At 41.6% G+C, this 21,733-nt stretch overlaps 1 protein-coding gene and 2 long non-coding RNA genes across 3 annotated transcripts; 1 reads left to right on the top strand and 2 right to left on the bottom strand.

Annotated features, from left to right (window-relative positions):
* Window positions 1–269: 269 nt before the first annotated feature.
* On the bottom strand, window positions 270–10,078 carry LOC139630791 (uncharacterized). The gene is made up of 3 exons (XR_011693224.1): window positions 9,609–10,078; window positions 8,902–9,022; window positions 270–1,232 (listed from the first exon to the last, which is right to left on the bottom strand). It is a non-coding gene; the product is annotated as an uncharacterized lncRNA (long non-coding RNA).
* On the top strand, window positions 9,479–14,595 carry LOC139630785 (uncharacterized). The gene is made up of 3 exons (XR_011693222.1): window positions 9,479–9,722; window positions 10,087–10,204; window positions 14,466–14,595. It is a non-coding gene; the product is annotated as an uncharacterized lncRNA (long non-coding RNA).
* cnot4a (CCR4-NOT transcription complex, subunit 4a) lies at window positions 11,425–21,631 on the bottom strand. Its single transcript, XM_071494246.1, has 13 exons — window positions 21,385–21,631; window positions 19,087–19,309; window positions 18,517–18,714; window positions 18,319–18,405; window positions 17,833–17,934; window positions 17,475–17,600; window positions 17,258–17,382; window positions 16,958–17,164; window positions 16,787–16,844; window positions 16,427–16,682; window positions 14,944–15,441; window positions 14,454–14,687; window positions 11,425–13,395 (listed from the first exon to the last, which is right to left on the bottom strand). Exons 2-13 carry the CDS (start codon window positions 19,258–19,260, stop codon window positions 13,070–13,072), a joined length of 2,391 nt encoding a protein of 796 aa, XP_071350347.1. The 5' UTR covers window positions 19,261–19,309; window positions 21,385–21,631; the 3' UTR covers window positions 11,425–13,069.
* Between the last annotated feature and the right edge of the window lie 102 nt (window positions 21,632–21,733).

The raw sequence follows: 21,733 nt of genomic DNA, 5'->3' as shown, positions 1-21,733 counted from the left end.
TGACAAGGTGAAGTTTACTATCACATAAGCCAAAGAAAAGCTGCAAATCCGCACATTTGAAAGGCTGAGACAATTAAGGGGGATGTTTGGTAATTTTGTTTGAAAAATATACCTAAAATTAAAAAAAATATATATATATATTTTCTGTTGCTCAACTAATCAACAAATTTTTAAGTTGAGAGTTGATCTCTTCAGAGTAGATTTGAGACTATTAGCTAATCTTAGCTGATCTCTTTTAAAAGGTAACTCTTTAAATTTAAAACCAAGGCAAAAGTAATGAGAATAAGAGATACTGAACCAAAGTTAGAGAGGCTATTTGCCTCACCTATTTCATTTGGAATAAAAAGGGGACTGTAGGGCCTGTAGTAGCAGCTTTAATGTGGAAAACATTTTGGAGCCATAGCCACAAATCTTAAAAAACTCTGTGTCCAGTGCTGTTGAAGTGCTATAGGACCCTGAAATGCATTGCACAGATAGAACCAGGAGACTTGGAGCTTTCAAACAATGTGTAATTAGTCATGGCTGAGTGAAGACTGAGTCCGGTACAGACCAAAACACACCTGAAGTGGAGCTACCAAGGCCAAACCGTCCCCCAGGTGCGAAAGTGTATTGTAAAAGGTTACGTTTTTGACGCCCGTTTACTTAAATCATAATCGTCTTAAACATACTCTGAGGCATCTTGTTTCCAAGAATGTGATTTTGAAAGCATGTCAGATGAAACTCCATAATGAATAGGTCTTTTAATATTAAATATATGCAACTGTCAAGGGCAGTAACCTTAAAACAGCCGACAGACAAACATCCAATCATAGAGCAGTCAAATGAAAATCAAGTAATAACACTAAAATTAGTGGCTATAATTTTTGTGGTGTGAAAATGATTCTGTCCTCCGATGACATGAAGCTGAACATTTCACAACAGAGGCATCATGGCGAATGGTGCAAGTCATCTGTCTCTATCTATCTGTCCATCTGTCTCTCTATGTGTCTCTGTCCCTCTCAGTTTCTCTGTCTGCCGCAGGCTCTCTCTGTGTTTGCTGTACGGTGACCTTAACAGAAGTGAGACTCCTCTTCCTCGTCCTCTGCATTGCCCTCAGGAAATGCAGCACTCCTCACTCTGCAGGCAGCAGCAGTAAGGGTGGGGTGAGCTGGCGCTGGTCCCACTCTCTCTCCCTGTGTCCATCTTTGTCTCTCCCTCTCTCCCTCTCCTGAGTGCTGTGAAGCTCCACTGGCCTGTAATAAGCACAGAGCGTCGTACAGGAGTGGAGCTCAGTCGTAGTAGAAGAGCTCATACCTGCTTTTATCAGTTTTCTCTCTGTTGTTGTTACTTATCTATCATTTATCTACATGTGGACACATACACAGGATTTAAAGGTCCAACCATGGCTGTCAGATAACAGACTGCATGCTTATATTGATGTTTTCCATGTCATCCATGACCATTTGTTTATTATATAAAAGTTATAGTGACAAGTACATAGCATAAAACAATACCTCATACTGCAGCCTGTATAGCCTAAGCTGGTTTGCAATGCCCCTCTCTAGATGGACCTTCACACAAAACTCAATGAGAAATAAAGCACAAGATGCAAACAATGACACAATAAAATACCATAAAACAACAAGCATAGGATCCTTAATGACTACATGATTGATCTCTCTGCAAAAACTGCTTTAGTTTGAGTCTAGAGTGGGTAAAGAGTTCCACACGTCGATTCCTGAACAGAAAAAGACGTATGTCCAAATGAGGATTTATGTGCTACTGAGCCAGAAACCCTGAGAGGAACCACCAGCTCACTAAGCACCTTACATGTCTGTGTATTTAGGCATTTATAGATGAGTTTAACAAGCGTAAATGTAATGAAATAATTAAAACATATCTAACTTACTTAGTGTTATTGTCAACAAATTCAACAAAAACACCAAAAACCAAAAGGTTGTTGGTCATCGGTTCCTACTGAAGACATAAATCTTTAAAAACGAGTCACAAATATATAGTTTCATTATTATAAAAGACTGAACAGTCTCCTAAAACAGCCGACAGCTGTAGTTTTAGACAATCCCACTCAAACGAATGTCATAGCAAACAGTGTATTTGTCAGGAACTGTTTTCAGCCATTAGTTTACACACATTCTGTGATGTAGTGAATATTTACAGCAGGACAGTGTATGTGAGACTGAGTCAAAATAAACTACAGTGTCTGTGTTTATTATAATGGAGGAACCTGTCACCCAGTGTAATGGTGGTGAAAGATGATTAAACACTGTCACCCTTACTGCTGCTATATTTATTCATTTACATTGTTCCTGTGTGCTTGACCGTCATCGGGTTTATTAATAAGCATTACAACCAGAGCTGCAAAGATTTAGTCGATGAATCATTTAGTGGACAGTCGCGTTACAGTGACACTTTAGTGGACTGATTTAAACATTTTAGGTATTTTTTTTTATTTTAAAAAAGGAGCTATTTGTAAGTTTTGTTATTGCTATATAGCTAGTGTTAGCATCAACAGCTGTTTATTCAATAGTTTAGAAGAAACATTGTGAATTCAGCATCAAACTTTATAATTTTTTTAATTATTTTTTTCCCTTATTCAGCAGTAAAATTTGACATTTGATGATTGCAGCTTCTCAAATGTGAGAATGTAACACTTTTCCTTGTCACAGATGATAGCATATTTAATACATGTTGATTTTGGACTGATCCAACATCACTGTAGCATTATCATCATACATTTTTGCCATACACAGAACATTACAACAACATCCATATCCTGTAACTCTGAACCATCCAAAGGTTAAAGAATGAAAAAAAATGTTTGAAAAAGCTTCAGAGAAGGGAGTGCAAAGGACCACCTCTCTTAATTTCATAGATGCATAATCATAATAAATGCATTTTATATGCAAAAACCACTCTATCAAAGGTGGAGGAATACACACTATCACCACTTATTCGTTGAATTAATTCATTGTTAGTTTCAGTCTTTGGTGCTCACTGGACTTTTTACACTGACTGGTGGATGTTGACAGGAAGTCTCTGATTAGCACTTACACCCAGGCTTCAGCCTAAACATGCAAATGAGAAACATGTAATTGAAACTGTGGTTTAAGCCACTGTCCAGGTAATCCCTGCTCAGTGTGTTGGACTAATTGAGGTGCTGTCGGTCAGTGGTGCAATAGGCCTCCAAAAGCTTAATGCCTCCTTCCACGTTCTTCAGTTTCTTACAACCGCCTGAACACGTCGCCCCGAATGAAAAGTCGACCATCAAGTGTTAGGCAAATGTGTTCTTATCAAGGAGTGAGAGCTTACAGCTATGCCTGGGTGTAAATGTACTGTGGCTACATGTGCTGTCTTCCATTCTGTTTCTCTCACACTCTCTGTCTCTCACACACACACACACACACACACACAAAGGATGGCCGATTTGCCTGAGTCAGGCCTCTGGCTCACTTGATCGATTTCTTTGAAGACATACACTCATCCCATATCCCTTGTACAAAAACGCCATGCCATTCCTGTTGACGTCATCCAAAAAGTTTCTCGAGGGCCTTTTGATTGTGGCCCAATCAGCTGTGCATGCACAGTATCATGTGATTACTGTGTATCAAATCGCAAGTGTCCTCTGCTTTATCACCGTGTAAAACCAAATCACTGAGATGCCTGTGCACAGCAGTCAACCTCTAACAGCCTCATGTAGGTTCAGAATGTTAACAATGTGCAAAATAGCTTCCACAGCATTATTGGATCTCCCATGCTTGAGCCAAAGCCCTTGGGCCTAACACCACCCCACCCCCAGGTCCAAGCCCACCAGTTCATCTCTTATCCCCCTCGATCCCCGAGGCCCTCTCTCTGGCCCACTTCCTCTTTGCATTACCTCCATCAGGCCGGGCTGCTGACACACTTGTTTAATAATTAAGGGCACGTCCATAATTTCCTCATCCTTGTGGAAGTCCACAAATGGTCTCTGTGAAACCCAGGCCGGTTAAATGTACCTCTTTACCTCGGGGCCACTGACAGCCCTACGTCGCTGTAGTGATACAGAAAAGACGATGCAATCCAGTGAAGGTGGTGGAGGCAGGATTAGAAGGGATGAGTTCATCATGAATTAACCACGGATCTTTTTATGTACCAGTTCATTCAATTTCCATTGACGCAGACACGCTCACTCATCCTGTAATGTAATGTCTACCATCACACCATGTTCAAGGAATAATGCATGATGGAGTACATTGACTATAAACAAAGATCAATATGTCTGTTTGTCCATGATCCCTCCATGTACCCATAAAGCAATCAATCTATACAGTGATCAGTTCATCCATTCATCCTCCCAGCCATGAAAAGAAACAGCGCAACAGATACGACAGCAGCTCGACAAATGCTAACATCAGCGTGCTAGTATACTAGTGACTGCCTGTTTTCCATATCTGTTTTTGAGAAAAAGATTTCTTGAGGATAGAAAAATGAAAATCCCTGGGATACCATTAATCTTAAATCTAAAATTGGATTTTTCTTGCGTGTCAGTACAACATGAAATACGGTAATAAGCAAAACCCACATCAGTGTATCTTGTCTATCAGTTGCAGTCCCACACTCTGCAGGTTAAACTGGACTGAAAAAACAAGACTCACTTTTCATGGACTTGAAAACACTTGCTAGCGTAGTAACATTAAGGCTACTCAAAAAGAATATGTGATATTATGAACACATACTTGTCTAGTCCTCGAGTGTAAGAAGACCCCAACTTTTTCTAACCTAATTTCTAGAAAGAAATGTTAACCATAACCATGGCTAATGAAGCAGAAATATCTCATCTTAAATGCAGATTTGCTGAGTCACTTTAAGATTTAAACACTGATTATGACACTTAACTACTGGTTAATATGAAGATTTTCTTTCTATCTGTCCATCTATTCGTGGTAGGACGTGTTGTCAAGGCTCCCAGTCTGGACACGTCCTTGTGGTATCAGGCAACGTGGGTCTCAGTTTACATGCTCCTCCTGCTCAGTGTGCAGTGTCAGCATGCTTGTCTGGGGCAGAAAATCCAAAACTTAACGTCAACGAACCCGGTGATGACCTTCCCCATTCAATTACATCACTCAAGGAGGCTGGCAAATACAAAACCACAAAAGGATATCACCATGAAGCACGAGGGCTCTGCTGGGACACACACAACCTGAGCATTGCTTGCCTGTGCTGACTGGAGCCTGATCCGCCACCAAAGGTCACTGTAATGCTGGGAAGGGTGTTTGGCAGTTGACATCTTCAGGGTCACCGATGGGGAAAGCTGTCATCTCTTTAGGGAGTAGTTCGACATTTCGGGATTTACAATTATTTACGTTCTTCCCGAGAGTTTTAATGATAAGATTCACACCACTGTTATGTCTGTAAGACAAACGTGAAGCCGGAACCAGCAGCCAGTTAGCTTAGCTTAGCACAAAGACTGAAAAGAGGGGGAAGCAGCTAGCCTGGCTCTTTCCAAAGAGACAATTAACACTAATTAACAACCCGCCTCCTTAAAACCACGACTGTGACACGTCCTCATTCCTCCCTTATATGACGCCTGTCTTGCAGAGGGACTGTGTCTCAAAATCTAGTTTGAGACTTTAAAGGGGCTATTTGTCAGTTTTCTCTATGGCCGAACGCGGTTTCGCTGGGAGTGGGTTGTGGTGACTGCTGCTTGACGTGTGTTTCAGCCATTGTTGTCTTCATAAGACAAGAGGTCATAACAGATCCTCTGAGCAGCAGTGCGTCTTCAGTGCAGACCGGAGGCTGCAGCGAAAGTAAGAAGACCAGCCGGGGCTAGCTGCTTAGCATGCTAACTTCTATAGAAGAAAAGAGGCGATAGAAACGAGGGTTGCTTTCCACCGCTGGAGACAGAAAAAAGGGATGAAGTTTGATGGTGAACTCACGACATTTCTTCTAGACTGGTATGTAAACAGCTGTTAATGCTAACACTGGCTATGCAGCAATAGCAAAATTGTCAATAGGGACCCAGCAGCAAATTTTTGCCTCGTAGTAGGTTAATTCAGCTTCAATCTAAGGTCTCTCTTCCAAAACACTTCTCATTTGATTGGGTATCAGTTCTTAAACTTCTGTTGGAAAATGTTTGAATAAGGGAGCTTATACCTTATACCTTACTGTGGTATATAAAGGTTTAGATGTTCAGGTTAAATACTGATGACTCATGAACGGCCGTCATGTCTTTGAAAAATCCAAGAGAGGAAAAGAAAACAGGCACGGGATGAGTCTTTTCCCTGAGGTTGCAGGAGAGGACACAGAGACATTGTTGGACATAAACCACTGTCCATGTTGCACGACATAAAGACCCCATACAGCAGGGCCATTACCTATTGTACGATGATGGAGGAGCATGTCAGTTTTCCTGGCCAGGACACATTAACTGGACTGCTGGTGGAATTTACAGTAAAGGCTTGTGTGGGTCAGCTGAGAGTTGTGCACACTGCAAAAAATATCCACCTCATTCTGTGATTCAGTCTTTTGCTGAGTCTCTTCTGAATACGACATCTTAAAGAGATAAAAAAGGTCAAATAAGTTGATCCATTTTGAGTGTCACTTAACTTAAACTGTCATGCCTTTTTCCTTATTTCTCATTTTCTTGTTTCACTAAATTTCCACTTGCATCAAGAAATGAATGCTAAGCCCTGAGAATGAGAAGTGCAATTATGGTTTTATAACAATTAGAACCTCAAGATATTCAGTTTGCAACTAAACAAAATGGAGAAAACTTGCAAATTCTCACATTGTGGAAGCTGGAACTAGGAATGATTGCAGTTTTGGCTACAAAAAACAACAATGACAAAAGTTGCGGATAATTTTTTTTCCATCTAACTAAATGATTAACTGACAAATTGTTTTAGATCTAGTTTTATTTGCTCAATATGAGACTAAATAACTTGTCAAAACTGTAATTTTTTGCAGTGCAGGCAGCTGCACTGGTGAGAGAGCTTGTCAAAGGCTGACAAATGGAGAGAGTGCTTTCTGCTGAGAGCAGTCCCTGCAGGTTTGCCATGCAGGCAGCCAGACCAGGGCCAGGAAAAAGTCTGAGACCACTTTCCCATTCACTTGAATGGGAAAGTGGCTTTAGACTTTTGGACCCCACTATATATATGCATACACAGTACATATATGTACGGACCACCGGTCAAAAGTTTTAGAACACCTCCATTTTCCAGCTGTTATTTAAATTTACATAATTCAATTTGTGTAAGTTATCATCGTAGCATTGATAGTTTACTCAACACTACTACTATTGATCACAACCTCAGGGGCCCACGGGGTCAGGGAGCTGCCGCAGTAAAAAATGGTCCACAGCCTGCCAGGTGAGCTACCGGTGCACCCCAGGGTTATGTATTTTTGTGACTTTTTCTTTGAGAGAGCATCAGAGGTTATTTTTTTCACATTCTTGACTTACAGTATATTTTTTATTCAACCTTCCCTTGTGAGATGTACTGTAAAAGAAAAAAACAAACATTTAAACTCTGTGGATCTGCTCCTTATCTCCATATCTGAAAAACCTCATATCTTAACGACAAATATCTTAAAAACCAATAAACATAACAAGTCCATAACGTAAAAAAAAAAAAGAAAAGTCCATCAACAGTTATTCTGTCTTTTACAAACAAACATAAAACAGGGTTTAAGAGAGGCACACAAGGTCAGGTCCTATCAAATTAATTAAATTCACTGATGGAGATACTCACACTGCCGTAATGCAGTTTTTTCTAAGGGAAGAGGAGAGGGGTCCAGAATGTTAATATTTTCCTGCTGTTTTCACCCAAAGCCTAAGAATTTTTGTACGATCCCTATTGTAACCTTCATCTCAGACTTTGTTTGATGGTTTCTTATAATATTTTACATAGTATATTGCAGTTTAAAGTATAATGTGTGTGCTGACAGGCTTAAGGCAGCCTCTCTCTGCCTCTCTCTCAAGTGCAACAGCAGCATCTGAGAGTCCTGGTTCACCTGCAAAATGTCACTGGAAGAGACACAAAACGACGACAAACAACACAGCTGCGGTCTGGGTGTCTGGGGATGTTGTCTCATAATCCATCCAGGCCACTGAGTACACACAGCCTGCTACAGCCACTGCAGCTACTGTGCCCTCTCCACATGCCCTCTTGCTGTAGCTGCAGTCCTCAAGGAAAGCGAGATTTCAGCACTTTAACAGACTGAACCCCTGCAGAGAACAGCTCTGTGGAAGAGTGAAAATTCAGGGCTTTTTCTGCCAGTCCTGATGTAACACCTGACCATAGCTTAATGCTGTTTGTAGACATTTATTTGCAAACACTCAGCATACTTCAGTGACACTGGAGTGACAATGACACTTTCAAATCAAATAAGAAAAATGTACTGTATACTGTTATACCCGGGGCTTTATCACTAAAACGTGATTCCTCTCTATGAATGACCTCTCATCTCTTTTGCTTCATCATTCATGCTCACTCCCCAGTCTTCCTATATGCCCTTGATGAAATGAACATGAATATGCAGGTTCAGCAAAGCAGGCAAATCCATAAACTAATCATTGACAATGCTGTCTGTCACAAAGCACTTAATGATTCAAAGTCCGGCTCGCTTTTTGGGCAAATTCAGTGCCAGTCTTTTTCCCCGCAGGAGCAGAAAGAAGCCAAACACTGGAGTTATTTTCTGTAGCAGTAGAAAATAAACAGATGCTATTCTTGAATGTGTCAGGCATGCATCATCACAAAGATACCTCCATTATGTTTCAGTGCAGTGTCTGCATGAGTGTGTGTGTGTGTGTGTGTGTCGGTCCGGGAACACTCTCAGCAGAGCTCCCCCCTTCTGTGCTGCTGCTGACTCATTGTCACAGCCCCTGAATCTGCTGCCTGCCTGCATTATTCACACACACAAGCTCACCTTCCTCTGCCGATGCCTCCTCAGCACCTTGAACTGGGAGGGGGGGGGGCGTCAACAGCCCCCGCAGCTGAATTGGATGGTGTCTGCTTCAACTACATGTCCAGTTACCCCAGGAGTAGAGCTGAAATGATTAACAATCCATTAGTCGGTCGACAGAAAAATGAAAAATGTCAATTATTTTGATAATCTGATAATCTTTCAGTCATTTAGCCCTCTGGAGCCTGAGCTGAGAAACTTGATGTGGAGCTTTCAATTATTCATGTTTTCAGGCATACATACTGTTATTGAAAGAGCCAGAGATGTGATATGATAAAATGACTATACACATAAAAAGAGACAGTATTAGTTTTAATTATTTCTGTTGTAATTATATGTATGAAGACTAAACTAATATTTTTACAACCTGAGCTTTTCTCTAATATTTTAAGCGATTATGTCAATTTTACAAAATGATACATTAGTTTAGATTTGTAAAAATAAAAGGATACCATGCGTGTAAAGTAAGTGCAGTTTAAACGCTCCTGAACAGAAATGCATAGTAAGTCTGCAAAAATAAACCAAAATGAAGCATTATAAGCATTACAAGAACAGATGTGAGACTTGAACGCAACTTGAGTCAAAATGTGTACTAATTCTCTGAGATATAACTCAGTCAGATCTACACACACAGACATGACACACATGCTTTGAGGTACAGTGTGACTTACACTTCCCGAAGATGCCACCATCTTCCATCACGAATAAACATCCAGAGAGTCGCTTAGAAATCAGAGAAAAAGACGCTTCGTAAAAACCAGCGGAACCGGACTGAGAAACACCAGGTTTTTAAAATGTTTCTTCAGTATCACATTAGTTCAGTGACAGTTGTCTGTACACCCATGGGCACACTGCAAACAGAAATGTGTAGTAGCTAATTCGGCTTACTTTTTAATGGTGCCATTTTTCCAAAATGCCAACAAATAGGAGTTTAACAACAGGTTTCAACTTGTAGCTCATAACCTACAGCTAACGGAGCTAAGCTAACTGTTAGCTCCGGTGATCATGTTGTGAAGCTCCGTCTGAAACACTGCACCTTTACTTTGTATTTATTTCTCACACCACAATATTTTGCCGGTTTTGTTTGTTTCTATTACCATAACATTCTTCTCATAAATGTATTTGTGATTTGTTATTGTATTTGCACAGTATCACATTGTGATGGTCCCCAGGCCTCAGGAGCAGTTTCCGGGGTGTTGGGGTCTGGGAGGGGCTCATGAGGAGTGATGGCTGACTGCTGCTGTGCCGGAGCGGTCACTCCTCTTCTGTGAGGTTACTTGGTTTGGTTGATTTAGTTTTGGTTTTCTTATGCTTGTACATGTTCACACACTACACCCGTAACTGGTGAACTGACTTCATGCTTAATTTATTTTACTTTAAAGAATCATGTGTGGTCTCCACATTTTGTCCTTTCTTTGAGCCACAGATGTTAATTTTCTGCTGGCAAACCTATATTTTCTTAAAAAGTTTATCCAAAACTATGGAATTTTCCAAAAACAAAAACCCTTTAAAAACTTTGTCTGTCCTTAACAATTTAAAAAAATGATTTTGTCTACATTAACATTTCGATAGTAATAGACTGTTCACCCTTAATTTATCTCTATTTCTTTGTGTTTTTATTCAGTATTCTATAGTGCTTTGGTTTGTTTATTGAAACTGTAAAATAAGGGGAATAGAAACCCAACATATTTTTCTTTCTGTTTACATCCCCCAAAGCCCACAAATTATGGAAGCTGTAGCAGTGGGGTGCAGCTGTCACAGTTTTGACAGAGGTGGACTAAATGTTTTATTGTTAATGAAAATAATCTTCAGTTGCAGTCCGCACCAGGACCAATTCTGGGATTCAAATCATGTGTACCATGTCAGCGTGGATTCAGGAAGCTATAGAAATAAATATATCAAGGCACCTGATTCAGATATCTAACTGCAGGAATGCTGAAGCCACTGTATGAGTGGAGACTGTGCTCCTCCCTGAGTCTGTCATAAGTCCTACAGGACACAAAAACATTCTCTGCTGCAGGTATCGTACTGCTGCATTGGCCAGCAAGAGTGCAGAGCTGCAAACTGAAGGACTGTGATATGCACACATGCTGCTATGGCACTGAGAAATGAGAGATCACCTCCTTCTGCTCTGCACCAACTTTGCATCTAATGACTGAATGGACCTGATAACATAAGATTTGTTGAAATAGCTATTTAGGAGGGAAAAACATGGTGTACCCGAAAAACTGTAGTGTCTGAATGTCATTGTGTGTAACCTTGAGTGTTTTCACTCGACTCAAGTTTGACTGCAGAGCTTCATCACTGACAGAAATTGATCTGCCCCCTAGTGGAAGACATTGGAATAACAAACAAGAGTGATTCATAGTGAGTTTTTAAGATTGGACTGATATATAGTATGGTGGTGAGTACTTTCACATTTAAATATTCATACGTGCACATGTTTGAGTCAGGATGGTGAGAACACAACAGCAGACAAACACCAGCTCTGACTTCAGTTTTATTTAAGGTTCATTTTTCCAGACCTGCAGAGGACAGTTCACTTCCTTTTAAGCGCCTCAATTTGTTTTTTTTTCTTCCTCGCAACATCATGTTAAAACCCATTGTATGACTCTGTGTTGGTTTCTCCTGGATGAGTTTGTTCATTTCTGTGAATACTGTTAAATAGAGAACAGCAGGAGGGGGGTGGGGGTGATAAGAGAGAGAGAAAGAGAGAGACAGAGCAAACACGGATCAGAATTAAGACTTCAAAAAGAAAAAAGGCGGTGGTCGGAGAGGTCAATCTCAAATCCTAAAGGCGGAGAGCTCCTTAAATCACTACTACAGTACTTGGTATTGTCTTGCAGCACCTTCCTTTGTGACACACACTCACATACAGTTGCCGAAGTCAAATACAATATTGCATATTTTTCAGCAATCGTTGACGCTAGACTCCCCTTCCAATCACTTGAGCCCCTTTCTCTCATCTGTCCATTTTAAGGCCTCGTTTAAGCCCTCATGGGTCAAACAAGGGGACCTGTTAACCCTTTTGCTACCCTCATTAGTATTTTTGACATTTCCTCATCCATCTAGTCATTGTCCTGTCTACTTGGTGGCTGTCCATGTTAGGGCTAGCTACTGTAGGTACCACACAGTGGCACTTTGAGTAAGAGTCTAACCCTAGTGCTCAGGATGTGTGCCACGATCTCCCAAAGCTCTGGCTCCCCACGGTTAGGTAGTGCTCTATCCTCTGATACAGAGGTTCAGCAAAATATTCCCTCCAGCAGGACGGGGCCAGTGGGAGCCCTCCACTAAAGGGAATGTGGGCCAAGTGGCCTCTCAAGCAGACCATTTGTGTCCCTACCTAACAGGGAGCCCATGCATAGCCTGTGCCCTCAACTCCCCTGTGTCATCTGCATTCACTCTCTACTCACCAAATCTCAGCTGCTTTTTTTTCCTTTTTTTTTTTTTTCGCATTTTTTTCCTTAAAAACCACTCTCAAAAAAGCTAAGTGCCATCCCATTTTCTTTCTCTCTCTCACCTCCTCTTATTCACAACTCAGCTGTAAGAGTTAACCGTTTCACAGTCTCCTGTTTAAGTGGGTAGAATGAGGGTCTTTGGGGCAAAGCTTCAAAGAGCAGATTCACAGCTTGCTTCATTCCTCAAAAACTAATCGCGACTTCAACTTTCAAAAAACACAAATGTTGTTCATGCTTACTCATTAGTTACTTTTAAAAAAGACCTCACTTCAGCTAATTTGTTTCATCGCCAGTTTGTGGAGTTTGTGAACTCTCGTGCCACCACTGAGCGCTCAATGCTTTACTGTTTCTTGTGCTCTCCATAAACAGCAAGCTACACAATGAATCCCCATGTTACACCCAGAACTAGGTCTAAGGAGTGGTGATGGTAGCAGACAAAGGGTACTGATAACTCGTGTGCCACAAACAAAAACAAAAACAAATAGGCCTTCGGAGTAGACAAAAAGGAAGGAGGAAGAGAAAAAGAAGAAAGCATGTTTGTTACTTTGTTAATAATTTTTCATACTCTGCAGATTGGTGTGTATTGCATTGGGGGGGAGGGGGGAGCAGGATACAGGATGAGTGGGTATAAAGTGGTAGTGGGGGAATGGATGGGTGTCTGCTGTAGTCTGTGTTCAGTGGCGGTCCACAGCGGCACTCTGTAGCAGCTCTGTGGCGGGCTGTCCGGGGGGTCTGAAGGCGGTCTGGAAGCCTGGGGGAGGAGAGTGGAACTGGCTGGCGGGGTTGGCTGTGGGAGGGGGCAGGTAAGGAGCCCAGCTGGCGGCTCTGTGGTGGAGGGGGAGGTGGGCGTCGAGGAGGCTGCTGTGGAGGGGCTGGGGAGGGGGCACCGCTGAACTGGCCGGGCCGTCCATCTCTGTGAGTGCCTGGAGGGACTTGAGCCAGTGTGGTGGATTGTCGTCCTGGAGACAGTCTAAACTGCTGCCTGCCGAGGCCGGGATGCCTGGGGGGGGGGGGGGGGGGGGTGAGAGAGGATAGTCAGAGCACAGATAAGTGATGACAAAAATACAGTGGAGAGACATCTCAACATATACACTCTTAACACACTGCGGTATATACAAATATTGAGAGGCTTATGAGTAGTGGCCAAACTAATTAATTGTTTACAGCTTCATGAATGTGAGGATTTGCAACTTCTTCGCTATATATCTAATATCTTTGGTCTGATATCTGATATTCAGTAGACAAAACAATGAATTGACAAAATGAGTGATGCCTTCATCCATAATGAAATTAATGGTTAGTTGCAGTCCTAGCTAACTTTGTAATTGTGAGTGACATTAGCTGTTGCTTAAATTACAGTTGCACTAATTGTAGAAACTGCAGAATTATCAATTGCAACAAGGAGTATTAAAAAAAAAAGTTATCCTCTATCAGGTTCCAATTAAGCCGACACCTTTGTCACATAAATGACGCTGAGACTTAAGGCCAATTCATGGCTTCCATGTCCGCATGATGAAAATTCCTCACAAGGTTTGCATGGACCCTGTGCTGACATCTGCGTGCCATCCAAAATTTGAGTCCACGCAGGCTGCCCACACTGCGAGTGCCGACGGACAAGTGCACGGCACGCTCGTTTTATGCACCGTATGTATGCGCTGTTTATTTCCCATGCTTGGTCCTGTTCTTGTTCGGCAGTCACGCAAAATGTTTGTCTTTTTTTTTTTCTTTTTCTTTTCTTTTTTTTTTTACTTTTTCATGTTGTTCAGCCAAATACAGCAAATAAAGGAGTTGTTCTTCTTGTTTGCAGGAGGATCCCAACATGTTTTCTAGCACGCATGTGTGGAATGTGTCCACCTTAGAATACCCCGAGTTCTAGTAGAAACATAAGTGCGTCAAAATAGTTTGATTCATCCCTAAATTCAATGACATGAAACTGAAGCTAGAACAACATCAGCTAGAATATTTACTTAATAAATGACTTGAACAATTAAATGAACATCAAATTTGTTATTATTAATTTTCCGTTGATATACTAATGAACTGAGTTAGAATTTCTACCTGTGATGATAGCAGGGTCCATCCAACTGGCTGTGCCGTCCCAGCTCAGGCTGTGTGAGATGCCTGCTGGCCCCGCTGGCCCCCCAATGTGATTAACACTGTTGGAGGATGAGGAGGATGAAGAGGAAGAGGAGTTTGGGAGACCCCCGAAGTTGATATTGATGTTGGGCAGGAGAGCTCTGAGGCCGTCCTGCCACTCTTTCACATTTAAGCCGTCTATAGAGCCACTGTTTTCTGCAGGAGAGGACAAGAAAACATGTGTCAGCTCCTCAGGTGTTTTGATCACAGACTAGTGGTTGACTGCAGAACTGCATCTACCAGTGTTTTTGTTTCCTCTGTAAGGTCAATAAAAGTTAATCAAAACAAGTATCGCAATGTTGCGTGGCAGTGTGCATACTTTGTGAAATTCAACAACATCATTATGTAAGACATCTGATCTCTGTTTTAACAGGACATAGAAAGGCGACACAGTGACCCAGGTGTCTGGTACCTGAGATGGGGATCCCTCCCAGCCCTGTGTTATGCTGAGGGGGCAGATTCAGGTCCAGGAAGTTACTGTGTGAGGCAGCACTGGCTGAGTGGTTCAAGTGTGTGAGGTTATTTCGTGTGGGGACGCCCATCCAGGGGTGTCTGGCGGCTGGCTGCTGCTGACTGGCCTGGCTGTTCTGACTGCCGGGGAAACTGAAGGAGCTGTAGATGGCTCTGTGGTGGAGCTGGGGGAGGCGTGGCAGGCCACTGGGGAAGTGGTGAGATGCGGCGCTTGGGTTGGGGGGTGGCAGGCTGGGACCATGATTGCTCCCCTGGGGGAGGGGCCCTGGGGACAAGGGACTCTGATCCTGCACCGACAACTCCTTCTCTATCAGGTCGGCCAAAGCCTTGCGGGTGACGTCGAAAGGATCGAAGCCCAGGTCGTCGTCCTGCTGTTTGCTGGACGAGCCAAAGCCAAAGGCTGCCTGCCAGTCTGTGGAAGAAGACACTGGTATTGTGTCTACGAGAAAAAGAGACAGATAAGTTACTGGAGCTGTCTGTTGATTGGCTGAAGCAGAGCTACATCTGTGACCTCTCTTAGTTTTTTGAAATAGACCATCCCTGGAATGCGCTACTTCAGGTGTGTTTTGGTCTGTACTAAACTCACTCTTTACTCAACCTTGACAAACCATACATTGTTTGAAAGCTTTAAGTCTCCTGCCTCTATTTGTGCAAAGCATTTTAGTCTCCTCATATCACGGCAGTTGTTGACACAGAATTCAGCTCCAAAGTGTTTTACACAGAAAAGCTGCTACTGCAGGTCTTATAGTCGCTTTTTATGTAAAAAAAAAAAAAAAATTGATGAAGCAAACGTTCTTACATTTCTACCCTTTGTGCCTCTCTAACTTTGGTTCAGTATCTCTTATACTCTTTATTTTGACTTGCTGGTTATAAAATTTAAAGAGTTACCCTGGGTCCATTATTTTCAGCCTTGTTCAAAAGGTGGTGTCTGGTAACAGGCTAAATCCTTCAAACTGTCTCTCAGACATTTTATTTAGAAGATAAATGTCGTCATACAGAAGACCTTTTAAAATGTTATTTAAAACTAACACATATTTCTGAGCACTACAGCAAAGCCAGAGATGTGTCATTCAGTAATGACTAATGAATTATAGCTAATTTCCCGTAAAAAAAAAAAAATGGACTTAAGTCCCTGACAAACAGCCCTCTTAAGCATTTTGCTAGTTTTATTATCAAGGGCAGTTAACAATGGCTGTAAGAAAATGCAGAAAATGCAAAAATCAATAAGATGCCACCATTATAGTCAATATTACAGTCTGCAATGCTAATAGCCACAATATTATGAAAACAAATAGTCAGAATAAAGCAGCTGCAGGTCAAACCATCATATGAAAACTAGACAATAGAAACTTGGTGCTGCCACTTTGTGGCAACACTCAGGCATTTAAGATACAAGAATCATTTTAATCAATTTTCCACTGTACCTGATGTGAAGAGGCTCTGTGGTTCAGGGGTCATGGGCCAGTCTGAGCTGCCGCGAGGGGAGCTGGGGAAGGGGGGCAGGCCAGCAGGGAGAGGGTTAGGATGTCTGAAGTTACTGTTGTCTGAAAAGAGCGACTGGGACTCAGCTGCCGCACCCTCGAAGGGCGAACGGGCTGTGAGGTCCGACACACTGATGGGCACCACCAAGCTGGGCTTAGTTAAACCCGGGGGAGGGGAAGGGGAGTCACTGGTGGGCATCTAGAAAAAGAGAGAGGAACAAATGCTAGTGAGGTGGTCCTTCTCAGACCAGATTCCCGGTCATTTAGATGTAACAGAAATAACAAGAGGTAAGGTTGATTTACCTGTTGTAAAGTTTCCCCATTCACTATACCAATTGATTCTGGAGGTTTGTCACTGGGACTGCGAACAGAAAAGACAAAATTAGATACATAAACAGAAAACGCTCAAGCAAGATAAATACAATACTTTTTCTTGAGTATATGGCCCCATTACAGAGAAGTTGTCCATGTTACCTGTTACTGTCACAGTTAGAGGAGAAAGGGGACAGAGCAGTGCGCTGACCAGGACCCAGCTCTGTATCTAGCCCTTCTGAAGTTATAACTTCTTGGTCTAGATAGTCTAGCAGCGGAGGGGACTTGCGGTCCTCTGAAAGCCCATTGGCCAGTTTGTTATGCCCCGACAGCGTCGGCCACCCATCTTTACCATTGCTACTGTTGGTTCTGATACAAAGCAGGAGAAGAATTAAGCTCAGCACCATAATCATGTACTGTGGATGTAATTAGAGGAAGAAAATAGAAGAAATAAATAACAACCTCTGTGTGGAGTTGGATTTACTCTTTGACTTCTCTGTACCACATGCTGGAGGTTGTAGAAAGCTAGGGTTAATTTTATAGAGGTCTTGGAGGAGTTTCTGCTCATACTCTTGATGTTTTCCCGCCTAAAAACAAATGACAAAAACATGACACAACTGCCTTTTCAAACATTAACAATTCACATGGGACAGAGTAAAGATTCATTCTCAGACTTTACCTGCATCTCCTCTTTAGTAAAGCTAGCTGCTTCATCCCCCAGCTCATGAAGATACATACAATCAGGTTTGGGACACTGCATACTTTTAAGGAAGTAACTGCAGTACTTTGTTGTGCCTAAAGAAGCCTGTGACGAAAAAAAAAGTTAAGGATTTTTCTTTCAGTGACCTAATTTAATCATATTTTACACTACACTGTTTATTAATAATTAAAAAATCTTACAAACAGGAAGAGAATACAGAGCAAAGTGATCACATAGTTTTTATGCAAATTAAAAACAAACTACTACTAAGAGCCATAAACAAGATTGGCAGTGAAAATAAAAGTAAAACTGATGAGAATTGTGTTTAACCTCTCACCTTAAGTGTTCTGCCATCAACAACCACATTGTTCACACACTGTATTGCTCTCAGAGCATCTTCAGAGCGGATGTAAGTGACATAAGCACTAGCACTAGGCCCCTGGAAAAACACGAAATTAAAGTAAACACACAAGGAAAACAGCTATGTTGTCTGCTTCTGTCTCTCTAGGGCTTTACATGTTTAATCAGTTAACACCATTCAATAATTTAATCTATAAAATGTTATTATTAATTATAACAAAAGACTGTACAAGAAGGTCTAAAAAGGTTAACTTAGAAAATAACATATAAAAACCCAATGTAATAAAGAAGCACATCTTGGGAAAAAATATCTATAAAACTGGAAACAACACAATGTTTGACATTTTTGCTTGGTCTCAGACAAATTGTTCTTCTATTTAAAAAATGTATTGATTAACCTCTATTAATGTTTATAAACCTATTAATTGCGAGAGCATCCTGTCAATTTTATTTGACCTCTCACCTGTGAACCTGCATAAGATGTGCTATTGTTGATGACCACTTTATGGATTTTCCCAAACCTCCCAAAATATTCTGGTCGTTTTAGGACCTGTGGGCACAATACAAAAAAAAGAAGTTGTTACCACAGAGTTTTGGTGCACTGTGAGCTCTTAAATACATAATATTCAACACAAACTTTCCTCAGTGATTCTGTACTCACCTCCGGGTCGGCGAGTCGCTGTGAAAGCCCCACCACAAACACCAGATTTCTCTGGACAACTCTGACACTGGCCAGATGCTTGCGGTTTTCTGTCACCTTTTGCTTCTTCTCATTCTGTTTCTGCTTCTTTTCATTCTTTATCCTTTGGATCTCCTCCTGTGACAGAGGCTTGTACACAGCCGGGTCCTCTGGGTACGGCTACACAGAGATAAAACAAAGAATTTTTTGTCCATCGTTTGGGGAAAAAAAAAGCCCTACTTGTCTAAATGATGTGGCCTTGTGAAGAATAGTGGGTAACTGACGTCTTAAGCTGTCAGTGTGGTGGTTCAATAGGCATCACTAGCCTAACTGCTGAGGTTATAGATTTTAATTGATGATGAACTTACGTTTAAACAAATCATTCACTTTGAGCAGGGGAATAGTTAATTTCATCCCTGTACTAGCATTTGGGTACTCAACATCATTACATCTGCTTTGCTAAAGACATCCTCTCTGCTGTCACAACACACAAATCAGTCGTAACTTGTGATGACTTTCTCTGTTATCGCGCATGTCTCATCATTTCCTCACCTTTCTGCAGGCGGGGCAGAGGCCGTTCTCGTCTGTGCGGATACGATGCCAACAGAAGCGGCAGATCTGGTAGCCACAGGTGCAGGGGAAGAAGTTGACGTCATCAATCTCCAGCGGCTCCATGCACAGAGGGCACTCCATGGGGTCGTCCTTCATTTCAGGGCTGTGGGACATCCTATGACGCGGCAAGGGTGTGTGTTGAGGCTGGTCACAGAGCACAAGGCTAAAAAAAAAAACAAAGAAAAGAGGCCGAGTGTGAGAGCTCCATCATTGCATGAGTGAAAATAATGTCAACTAAACAAATTCTTTCTACTAATTGAAGATGTTGTCCCCTCATATGTTGAATGACAGGATGGCACAGCACCTGCAGCTGAGTTTATGACCATCAAGTTCACAAAATCATACTGAACACATACCGAAATATATTTATATAAATATCTTACATGCAGAGTTTTACCTAGTCAGCAGCAGAAGAAACACTACACTCAGTTGCTTGTTTATTAGGCACACCTAGCTAAAACTACTGCAGTCTAGTGCAGAACATCTTACTTTAAACGGCAGATATAATATTCAGTGTTAAACTTTTCAGAGAGGTGTTTATTCAGCTTTTAGAGGCTGCAGTTTCTGGTGGTGTTGAGTTTCATTGCATTTCAAATGTTCTGTCTACTCCATTTACACCATCAAGGGTAGATTAAATAGTATATAATTGGAACTGAAATGATTAGTTGATTGTCAGAAAATTTACCTGCAAGTAGGACTGCAACTAATAGTTATTTTCACAATAAACTGATTAATCAGTTAGCCTGTGGAATGATAAAAAAAACTGTGAAGCCCGAGGGGACATCTTTAAATGTCTCCTTTTGTTTGACCACAAGTGAAAAAACCCAAAAATATTCAGTTTAGAAAGACAGGAGGGAAGCAAATCTTCAAATCTGAGATGCTGAAACCTCATAATGTTTGGCATGTTTCACTATTTTTGCTTGAAAAATGACTGAAATGATTAATCACTTATCAGAAAAATTGCTGACAGTTTTTTGTCAATGGACTAGATTAGATGAATAATCATTTCAGCTCTAATAACAAATGTTTCGGTGATAAAATCATTGTCTAGGTAATTTTAACACAAAAGAGTAAAAAATAAACTTCCAGCTCTGTGAATGTGGTAGTTTTCTTGGTTCCCTATGATAGTAAATTGAATCTTTGAGTTTTGCGCTGTCGGTTGTACAACAAAAGCTATTTTAAGTTTGTGACTGTCTCCCTAAGACAGTTACAACTAAAATCATAACCTAACCTAACTAAGAACATTATAACCTTGAAGAGGGTACGATTTATTGCATTGCTGCTTAATTAGACTGCCTCTGTCTTAGCTAGGAAACTGAAAATGAGTGTGCATCCTAAAACATAAGCTAAAATCCCCAATGATGCGGATGTTGTGGTATCTATCAGGGGTTGACAGGACTTTATGATGGACGTTAAAGGGATATTCAGAAACACTGCGTTTATTTACGAATGACCCGTCTGTTGACAGCAGTTAAACCCCAGCCTGGTTTTCGACGTGACAGCCCCGCTGCCATCAAACCAAGGCTGATAAAAGCCCACACTATAGAGCTGACCTAAACGATAACAGGGAAATGCCAACATTTCTCATACCCGGCAGTACATTGCTCATAAATTCGCATGTAAAAGAGAGTCACAGCTTCATTTGCAGATACCGACCGATTCGAAATGTCGTGTGTCAAGCCAGAATACCTAGTTAGCCAGGCGGGTAACTTTAGCTGATCTGTCTTGTGGACCGTACATTATGACAGATGTTATTTGACTAACGTTAGGCTAGGCTAACATTAGCCGTAAATTGGGTAAAAGAAGCCGGTCTGACTAAGAGCCAGAATCTAGGGGTAACTGGAAGTTTAATCACAAAACAAAAGCATACGGAGGTTAATACTGACTGGACACTGATGTTAAACTTTAAAAAAAAACGCATGACATAACGTTACGCGTTCTCCTACATATTAACTGACAGCTTGCTTCGTGCTAACCGCTAGCATGCTACATTATCATGAAAACGTACGGCGCGGCCTACGCAAGCTAACGCTGAGCTAGAAGCAGGTTGTTGGCACCGTAAACAACTGACATTGCACTCACGGCAATAAGACAACCTGGGCAGTGCTCAGGTAAGCTTGGGGAATCTCTTGTATCAGTCTGTGAAGTCGTAACAGACACAACTATCCTTTTCACACTGAGGGAGAAGGGAAGTTGGCTAGTCCAGCTAGCAGCCTGGCTAACGTTAGCGTCACTTACCCTGTCCGTATTTAGCTTAGATTCCACTCCAAGGGAGTCACACCAGATTGGGCGGAGACTGCGAGCCAATGTGTCTGAAATGTCAAAATTTCTATAAACGGTCACCTAAGAAACCGTAGGTGTGTTGGTCTGTTGTAATTAAAAGGCTATAAAGATGTTTTTGCCCCTTTCTTTCCTTGGTATTGTGGAGACAATTTACGCTCAAACCACCATCTTAGCTAGCATTAAAGTTGGGAGGAGGGAATGGGGCAAGTATTCTGTGCCACTGAGTCTGCGCAGAGAGACAGATTCTTTGTGGGACTTTGAGTTTTCGGCGGTTCTGGAAAGTGTCGTACTTACGTACATGAGA

The sequence above is a fragment of the Trachinotus anak genome, unplaced genomic scaffold, assembly GCF_046630095.1.
Source record: "Trachinotus anak isolate AG129_WGS33_773 ecotype Australia unplaced genomic scaffold, CSIRO_AGI_Tana_v1 ptg000002l, whole genome shotgun sequence".
Taxonomy (NCBI): domain Eukaryota; kingdom Metazoa; phylum Chordata; class Actinopteri; order Carangiformes; family Carangidae; genus Trachinotus; species Trachinotus anak.
The sequence above is the reverse complement of the archived record's forward strand: the minus strand, read 5'-3'. Positions and strand labels throughout refer to the sequence as shown.